Below are 10,167 nucleotides of genomic sequence, written 5' to 3'. Positions count from 1 at the left end.
TCACCCGCCATGGATCCGCCGAGGTTAGTAAAATCGTGGCCAAAATCTCTCAGTTACCTTCAGTGTGAAAATTAGCTCAATATGTTAATAAGTTTGAAATCAAATCAGATAATGCTGGAAATATAAAGCAGATGAATCAGTTCCAGAATTCTCTGTTTTTAGTTAATATTTCTAGCATTTGGAGACTTTATATATCTATATTATAAGGTTTCTGACAAAGGGTCCACACCTGAAATCTTAATTACTCTGTTCTCTCCAAGATGCCGCCTGGCATGCTGAGTGTTTAGCATTTCCTGTTTCTGTTTAAGGTTTCTCATGTTTCTACCTGGCACTTCACATTACTGTCTTCTGCAATTAAAATGCTTTATCATTCAAGTTTGGTGTCTTGGCAAAAAAGAACGTTCACAACAGTTTTGCAGGTACACTTTTACTAACAGAAAACTCACAAAGGTAAAGAGGAATTTGAAATTTCCAAACCAAACAATTGTCACTTAAATATTGGTGTTCCATTCACTCAAATTTTTCAACGAATTTCTAAATAGTTTGCTTTCTGTCTCTTTAAGATACAGGAAAAAGAAGAGCAAAGGTCACATATACAGGCATTGTCAGTCCAGCCACCAACAGGACCTGAGGAAAACATAAGGATCATTAATCTTTTTTGACACAAATAGAATGATAAGAATAAGACATTTATAAGAGAACACAAAAGCTGCTTTTACATTGCGGCCTGCATTTTGCAATGTACAGCCAATCTTCGTGTAAGCAAGCTGCATTGTGAGGGCCTAACATTCCATGCATGCACAGGCTGGCCATGACATTTTGGCCAGTACATGTGCTTAGAGCAGGGACGTCATGATGTTACACAACACAACATTACGATGTTAGCACCGAAACATGCTACTGCTGCAGCAGAGCACTTATTGGCACCATTAAGAGCAGCAGTAGCCAGGAAGACCCAGTGAAAAAGAGAGCTGCCTTGCTGCTGGTTAAAAGAATTGTCAGGTTTACATCTGCTGTGATGATCTATGCTGTAGGTGCGGATGGTCGAAAAACAGCATAAAAACAGCTTAAAATGCTCCATAAATCACGCATCGAGCAACGGTCTATGCTCAGTAAATTAAAAAAATAACATAGAAACATAGAAGATAGGAGCAGGATTAGGCCATTCGGCCCCTCGAGCCTGCTCCGCCATTCAATGCAATCATGGCTGATCATCCAAATTCAGTACCCGGTCCCTGCTTTCTCCCCATACCCCTTGATCCCTTTAGCCTTAAGAAATATATCCAACTCCTTCTTGAATCTATTTAATGTATTGGCCTCTACTGCCTTCTGTGGTAGAGAATTCCACAGGTTCACCACTCTCTGGGTGAAGAAATTCCTCCTCATTTCTGTCCTAAATGGCCTACCCCTTATCCTTAGACTGTGACCCCTGGTTCTGGAATGTTTATTGTTGTCATTATACCTGGTTTCACCATTATCATTTACAATGCCCCCCATGCACAATTAACATTATAATTGAATTGGCAATGACTGCATCCATATTATGGAGTATTGGTTTGTTATTTGTTAATGACTAGGTTAAATTTATACAATTGTAGGTAGGATAAAAAAAAACGGTGGAAAATCATTGTTTAAGACATTAAAATAATAACTTACTTGACTTTGGCAGGACTTTTTGGTAACACCAAATTTCTGGCATAGATAACCAGTACTGAAGACTTTCCATTCTTCATCTACCATTGCCTGTACTTGAATCTCATATTTCACTTCACGTTCCTGTCGTAAGCTGAAAGCATTGTGTTCAGTAATTCCAAAAGGTATACTTGAGTCTGTATGATTTAGTCTCTGGAAATATCAACCAATTTATTTATTTAATATAAGCAAAACCAGGAGGAATTTCAGTGAAGGTTCAGTGATTATTGATATTATTCAATGGCACACTTGTGAATTGTTTTAGCACTGTTTTTATGACTGCTATATTTTACTGCTTGAACTACTTTAGATCATTACCGACAAATACTGCGAAGGAAACGGATGAAAAGGAAGAAAGGAAACGAGGCAAGGGAGTGAAATTTGTTTTTTTAACAAACACTAGCGAGAATTTCTGTTTTCTCTGTATTTAATGACCTGCTAATGAAAATGCAGAAACAGGTGGAAATGAAATGAGATTTCTGGGAATGCGATTTTGTTACTGGCATTTTGGTCCCGATATTTACAGGGAAACGGGGAGGAAGCAGGGGAGCACTGTTGTTGGTGGTGGGGTGGGAGGGGGGAAACCCAGAAATCCCTTGAATGCGGAGGTTCTGGTGAAGTTAACGGCAGGGCCTCATTATCATTCTTTTATTCCATTTCCCACATGGTAGCCAGCCAGATTGACAGGCTGGCCGGGCGGGAGAGCAAGCAGGGACCGTTGGGGACGGTCCCCAGCAATCAGAAAAGAGCGGGGCACGAAGCATGGCAATTGGGAGGGGGAGGGTGGGAGAGATCGCGGGGCGGGGGTCGGGCGAGCAATTAGAAGGGAGGGAGGGAGATATTGGGGGTTGAAGGGGGGGATCAGCCAATCGCGGCAACGAGGAGAGGCTGCAATTGGCAGAAGGTTGCCTTGAACGGCTGGAGAGAGCACTCCTACTCCTCCTCAATCACAAGCAGTTCTGTAAAAAGCACTTACCTGCTTGATCCGGCTGCTCCTGTCTCCATTTAGCTGCCTGGTTTCCTGAGCCCCGGGAAACCCGGCCGGCCATTGTTAAATTTAAATCAGGCTCCCAACTGCGCTGTGGGAGCCTGATTTAAATATTATAATCAGGTGTCTTGCCTTGAAAGCGGGACGTACGCACGGCATGCAAACCGCTGGCAAAAAAATGGTGGCAGGCACGAATGCAAGGGTTGGGGTCACGTTACGCAATTTTAAGTTTTTAATCTCCCTCTGATCCTCTCCTGCTCGTTGTCGGGGGCGGGGGGGGGGGTTTAATATCAACCCCATTATTTCTGTAAAAAACAACATTCTCCTATTTTTCATTAAAAGATGAATAACAGATTTAAAAAAGAGGAATTTTATTCCCTGAATTTCTAACTGACATGAAAATGCTCAATTAAACAAAACTAGAACACATTGAAACAGAAGAATACTTAGGTTATTCATTAATTTGTATAATAAATGCAAATGCTAGCCATACCCAACAAACAACACAAGGCAATTCCACTAATGGTCCCAATTGTAAGTGTATTTGGTTTGATCTTTTTACGTGTTAATTTAACAAAGCATGCAATGCTGGCTACTAATATTTTTCTCTCTCCTTATATTGTTTTATTTTTGCAAAAGTCAACTTTTCAGATTTCATTCTTCTGTGAACTGCAAGCACCTGTGCCAAAATAAATATTCAGTAAGGAAGGCCAAAGATCTCTCGTAACTAGAACAAGCTGATATTACTTCCAGGCAAGTGCCGTCCAACATTTATGCACTCAGGAAAGTGCACAATGGTCAACTAAGGACCTAAATTGTTGCCATTTTCTTCAGTACAAACGATTGAGACTCAAATTTCTCTGCTCCACTTCAATGTACAAATTATGTATGCAAACAAGAACAAACTGAACTTAAGTGCTCGATTTTAATAACCCTGAGAAGGCGGGTTTGGAGGCGGGTTGGTAGCGAAAATCGGAAAAAATGGCTTCAGACACCCAACCCGCCTCCATCCCGCCCCACCCGATTTTTGTGAGTGTCTGTTCAGCCACTCCCAAACTGGCCTGACTGGAACCGGTGGGACAGGTCGTTAAGGCAGTTAAGAGCCTGTTAACTGCCTTTCTAATCCTATTTTGATAGAGGTTTCTCATTTTTGTGCCTCTGGCTCCTGTTTCCCATCTCGTCAGAAACATGCCAGCTGCAAGGAGATGAGTTGCTGGAGGATATGAATTGTAGTAATTGGTGCAGCACTTTAAAAGCGCTCCTGTAATATGGCTGACATTCAAATGCAACAACCTTGTTGTTGGAGGTTTGGGATAAGATTTTGCAAATCTACTGACCTTGACTTTTCAAGCTGACAGCCATCTGCAGTGTGACCTGATAGGAATAATTTCAGGCCACTTCTCGTGTGCGCTTGCAAGCTTCTTGCCTCAAGTGAAATCTATAGCTACAGGATGGGAAATATTTATAATCTCTCATCTGGTCGCCAGATTTGGAGGAAGAGCAGCCATGGCAGCACCACAACCAGCCACAACAGCAGCACCAGCACCAGCACCAGGAACGCCAACCTCCTCCTCACCCACCTGATGATGCACAGGGCAGAGGGCCTCAGCGCAGGGCTGCACCTCACCTCAGGAGATATCCCCAACACAGGGTTTATAGGCAGTGCCAAAGGAGGCTGAGACTTTTGAGAGCTGATATCTGCGCAATGCTGCACCAACACCTGGAGCCCAGAGTTGCGTGTGGACCCTCCTTACCAGTGGCTGTCAAAGTCACCACCACACTCAACTTCTTTGTTTCGGGCTCCTTCCAGGGATCAGCTGCCGACATAAGCGGCATCTCCCAGTCGGCCACACACACCTGCATCACGCAGGTCACTGATGCCCTCTTTGCAAATGCCCACAATTATATCCACTTCTCCATGGATGGCCCAAGTGTGATGGCGCGTGCGGTTGGCTTTGCCAATATGGCAGGCTTGCCAATGGTGCAGGGCGTCATTGATTGTACACATGTAGCCATTAGGGCCCCCTATCACAACCCAGCTGTATTTGTCAACCTCAAGGGATTCCACTCCCTGAACGTCCAGCTGGTGTGTAACCACAGGAAGATCATCATGCATGTTTGCGCAAAGTACCCTGGCAGTTGCCATGACTCCTTCATCCTGCGGTAGTCTACTGTGCCTCAGCTCTTCCATCCGCCAACCCAACTTTCCAGATGGCTACTTGGCAACAAGGGCTATCCCCTGAAAAAGTGGCTTATGACACCGATGAGGAGGCCATCAAACGATGCTGAGGAGCAGTACAATTTGAACCACATATCCACCAGAAGCATCATCGAGCAAACCATCGGACTTGCTCAAAATGCGCTTCCGATGCCTAGCCAGATCTGGAGGAGCCTTGCAGTACGCACCAGCCAGGGTCTCCAGAATTGTCGTCGTCTGCTGTGCCCTGCACAACATCGCACAGCAGCGTGGCTTAGTGCTGCTGCATGAACAAGTGGCTCAGCACACAGCCTCGGAGGAGGAAGGAGGACGAGGAAGAGGATGAGGAAGAGGATGAGGAGGAGGAGGACAGGGAGCGACACTTTGCGGGGCCGGATGTGACCAATCCAGCAGCAGGCGAACACATTGCTGGCCATCAGGCAAGGGATGCACTCATCCATGTCAGATTCGCATAAGCTTACGCTTCAACCACAGGTGGCTGGCACATGGAGATGAAAATAAGTCTGACATCCTCAAAACCCCAGGCATCATCTGTCTACTAAAGTGCTCAGTGTCACCACCAACATTCTACATGGCATTTGCCCTGAGCCCTCACTCTTGAACTTCCATTTCCCAGAACACAGAGGCCACACTTTAGGTGATCTCAGCAGATCATTAAACCTTTTTCGACACTGAACCCATGTGCGTCTGCACACAGACCTCGAACTCACCTCCTCAGCAATTTGCAGCCAAGCTGCCTTGGTTTGCTGAGGAGGCCTCCTCCTTCTGTTTCCAGGGAAGAGGACCTCCTGACATCCTCTAACTCCCTCAACAAGAGCCCTCATTGAACTTGGCTGCAGCCTTAGTTTTTGGGACTGCCATTCCTGCACCAGCCAGCACCTTTAAGAGAAAAAAGCATTAATTTTACCAAGCCAATGATTGGAACACATCTGGCATATTTTTCATTTCTTAGTCACATACTACATTGATAGATAAAAAAAATCATAAATGTCATTCTGGAATAATATGACCAGCAATTTCATTCAATTATTTGTGTTCACACCAGCCGCTGTCAACTCCCCTTTCTAGATAATACAGCCATTCCAGTTACATTTTTTGCAAAGGGAACATGGCTCCTTTAAATTTTTACTCCAAAAACATGTCATCAGACGCGAGAAACTGACATGCTCCAAGCAATTGCCTGGAGGGATCCGCACGTTGGCCATAACGAGGCCAATCAAGCAGAAATCGGAACTGCGGTCCGGCGGCATCTGGGAGCGGGTCCGAAAGCTGCCGAGCAGCGGGCTCGCCCTCAACATGCTTCCTCTATAAAAATCGAGCCCTAAGTGTATGTCATATGTTACAGCTGAATGGATTCAGCCACCTGAGCATGACAGAGGAGCAGTGCATCCGAAGGATTAGATTTGACGGAGGAGTACTATCTGGCCATGAAGAATTCCACTGGGGACATCACGTCAGTCACTTTGTTTATCTGCCTTTCTTGCACAGTGAAAAATATGTTTAAAGTAAATTTATTTTATTACTTTTTTAAGCACTTGTGGTGAATGTATTTAATTGTTGTGCTAGCCCCTTGTGACGTGAACCTCTCCATATTGCTTGTTGATGTGTACTATACTAAGTCTTCCTTAGCCAAAGGAGTAGTGCTGGTGGGTAAATGATGTTCAGCTGGTGGCTGAACAGCCATCTGATGAGCTGCAGGGGATACATAAGCTCTGTGATTAATCCTGATAGATCTGTATCAGTGCTAGAGGTTTCCTTTTCACTGTGGGCTCACTGTTTTCAGTGGTGGGCCTCATGGTCATTTGTACAGGGCTACATGATAACACAGAATCCATGCTAACATGAGTGCCAGCTGGCTGCTTATGTGCCACACAATGCCATGCACTCAATTGCACACTGCAGTAAAAACTATGCATCCACCCTAATTATACCATCTTTCATTGGTCACATATATGGAGACAAGTGATTCTTCAACATCGGTCTGGTGCTGCATCATCCTCCACTGAAAAACAGTCCCAGTCAGATCGCTCTGAAATTCAAGAGGGGTACTCAGCATGCTGGATCTCACCCTGCCCCAGCTGGATCCTTATCAACCCATGGCGGTTCCTTATCAACTCACAGGGTACTCTTTACTCACCAGTGACCCACCCTGTGACTCTTCTTCAACTTGACTATGATCTTCGCTTGCAATGTGTGTATCTGTGCAAGTGGTTGTTTTAAGTTGGAGTGGTGAAGATGTTTAGGTTAGCAGTGCTCTTCAGGTGGCCCTTGGGGACCACTAAGTTCTCCTTGATCGGGGAAGAAAGTTGATGGTACATTGAATATGTAAGCACACTATTCCTTTTGGGGACTAGTGTCATTATATACAGTACTGTGTATTTTTACACAGTGTGTATGAACAAATTGATGTAACGTATCTTTTAATTCAAAGAATAGATTACATAACAGAACTTCTATGCACATTTCAAATCTCCATAATCCAATTGTCTTCTGGATTCTCCAAATAATTCAATTATTCTTCTCTCGTACATATTGAGTTACATGGTCCACCATTTGTTTCATATTATGGACCTGATTATGTGCCAGCTTTGCCTTTAAGCATAAGAGTTGTGCGAATTGAGAAAGGGTGATTTTGACCATGGAAATTCCTCATGCTGCACATTCCCTTCCCTATCATATAGTATATATAATGTAATGTTTTCACTTCTACAACCTTACTTGCTATCTCATCAACATTTCTGCATCAGTGCTATATTTTACATGTTTATCTTTACCGTACTGTTTTCTTTCATGCCCATATATTGTTTGTGCTCCTAACTTATGCTTTGTGTGCCCACTTTTTTCAAGTTGCGCAACTTCTTCCAGACCTCCTGCCAAGCTCTCCAAGTTGACAGGAAGTTATCTTTCAGTGTCAAATTGCCATGCTAAGTTGCCTGTTGCCTCCTTTGCATATTTTGAGTGAGGGCTGCCCTCACCCAAATCTGTTTATAATGGTTCATTACAGTGGTTATGAATGCATCCAGGGCCTGGTCTGAAAATTGACAAACTTTGCCACATATTTGGTCTGTTAACTGCTTGAGAAGTATTAAAGATCGTATTGTGGCGGAGCCACCAAGGGTCTCAGAACAATTGGTAATAATCCCTTTAACTACAGTGTAGTGCAACTGCGGACTGCACCTTTAAACTGCCTGTTAACTGTACTGTATTGTGTTTTCCTGCACTCCATGTGATGACGTCATGACACCGATCACGTGACCACCAGTGGCGCGAAGAACGCGATGACGTCATGACGTCAGCTTCCAGAATCTTCCAGTAGTCATCGAGTGCCCAGCAAGCTGAATAGACCTGTGTACCGTTTCTCCTGTAGTTTCCCTGTTAACTTCGTTGTTCATTAAAACCTGTTGATTTGATTCATCGAGTCGAATACCTTATTCAGATAGGAACCTCCGTTCCTACATTGGTGACCCCAATCTCGTCGGACAACTTTCGTCGAGGATGAACACGAACGCCGTCGCCCTTAAACTGCCGCAGTTCTGGGAACAGCAGCCAGCAGCATGGTTTTTCCAGGCAGAAGCACAGTTCGCTCTCCGGGAGGTCACAGCGGATGCGACCCGTTATTATTATGTGGTTGCCGCTCTCGACAGTGCCACGGCCTCGCGGGTCGTCAGCATCCTTGGAAGCCCACTGGAGGAGGGCAAGTACGAAGCGCTTAAAGCCCGTTTGCTACAGGTATTTGATCTTAATAAGTCGGAGCGGGCACGCAAGCTTATTTCCATGCCCGGCCTCGGGGACTCAAAACCATCAGAGCTGATGAGTCAAATGCTCACGCTGTTGGGCGCGGAACCCCAATGCTTTTTATTCCGTGAGCTTTTCCTCTGCCAGCTACCCGAATCGGTTCAGGCGGCATTGGCCAACACTGCCATCACAGACGGTGCTGAACTCGCTGCAGAGGCAGGCAAGATATTTACTGTTACTCAGCAATGTTGTGCAGCCACGAGGCACCTTTCCCCCACGCGAGCGAAGCCCAGCCCTCCCCCAGCAGGATGGTACGCGTACCACGCCCGTTTTGGCGCCAAAGCTCGATGCTGCCGGCCTCCTTGCAGTTTCCCTCAAGAAAAAAAAAACTCCAACAAGCCCGCGTCCTCCCGGACGGACGACAAGGTCTAAAAAGCAAGGCAAGTTAGCTATGGTGGCGGGCTCAGCGGGCAAACTCATTTACGTTACGGATTCCGTTACGGGCCGACGATTCCTGTGCGACACTGGTTCACAGTGCAGCATCCTCCCAGCTTCAAAGCTGGACCTACTATCCGGCGGCCAGGGGCCTTCCCTCATGGCAATAAATGGCGCTGCCATGCGTATGTTCAGGAAACGGACGGTAAACTTAACCTTCGCCGGTCAGCGTTTTGTCTGCGACTTCATTACAGCTAAGGTCTCACAGGCTATCCTGGGTGCTGATTTTTTCTGTGCCAATGGTCTGCTGGTCGACGTTCAACACTGCCGACTCATTAATGCGTCCACTTTCCACGCAGTGCCCTGCCACCGCAGCACCGCCGTGTCCTGGTCGGTGGCCTGTGCGGTTCCGTCACAAGACGGGTTTACGCGCCTGCTCGGCAAATTCCCGGAGCTCACCAGGCCTACTTTTTCGGCTGCAAGCACACGGCACGGGGTGGAGCACCATATCTCCACGACCGGAGCACCCGTTTACGCTCGGGCGCGGCGATTAGAAGCCGGCAAGCTGGCAGCCGCAAAGGCTGAGCTCCAGACCATGGAGCGCCTCGGGATCATCCGGCGTTCGGACAGCCCTTGGTCCTCCCCACTGCATATAGTACCCAAACCAGGCGGCGGATGGCGACCTTGCGGGGATTACAGACGCTTAAACGACGCCACGACACCGGACAGGTATCCTATTCCCCACATCCAAGATTTTTCGGCACATCTGGCTGGCAACGCTATATTTTCTAAAGTGGATCTCGTTCGTGGATATCACCAAGTTCCGGTGCAGCCTCCAGACGTCCCCAAAACGGCAGTCATCACTCCGTTCGGCCTTTTTGAGTTCCTCCGCATGCCATTCGGTTTGAAAAACGCAGCGCAAGCATTCCAGCGGTTGATGGACTCTGTCTTACGGGACCTGCCCTTCATTTTTGTATATTTGGACAACATCCTAATAGCCAGCAAGGATACGACAGCTCACATGGCCCATTTACGTACACTTTTCGCCCGACTCAGCCAACACGGCCTTATTGTCAATCCGGCTAAATGCACGTTTGGA

The 10,167-nt window shown here is 46.2% G+C and overlaps 1 protein-coding gene across 1 annotated transcript in view; it reads right to left on the bottom strand.

The window, feature by feature from the left end:
- Positions 1 to 411: 411 nt before the first annotated feature.
- Positions 412 to 10,167, bottom strand: part of btbd16 (BTB (POZ) domain containing 16) — a 151,788-nt gene continuing 142,032 nt past the window's right edge. The window contains exons 16-17 of the mRNA XM_085994590.1: positions 1,657 to 1,845; positions 412 to 627 (exon numbers count right to left, since the gene is read on the bottom strand). Coding sequence (XP_085850716.1) covers positions 559 to 627; positions 1,657 to 1,845 — 258 coding nt within the window. The 3' untranslated portion in view covers positions 412 to 558. The remainder of the gene's footprint in view (positions 628 to 1,656; positions 1,846 to 10,167) is intronic.

Source organism: Somniosus microcephalus, chromosome 8 (genome assembly GCF_052327205.1).
Source record: "Somniosus microcephalus isolate GS21.2 chromosome 8, FLI_Smic_1.0, whole genome shotgun sequence".
Taxonomy (NCBI): Eukaryota; Metazoa; Chordata; class Chondrichthyes; order Squaliformes; family Somniosidae; genus Somniosus; species Somniosus microcephalus.
This window is presented reverse-complemented; position numbering and strand designations above follow the sequence as displayed.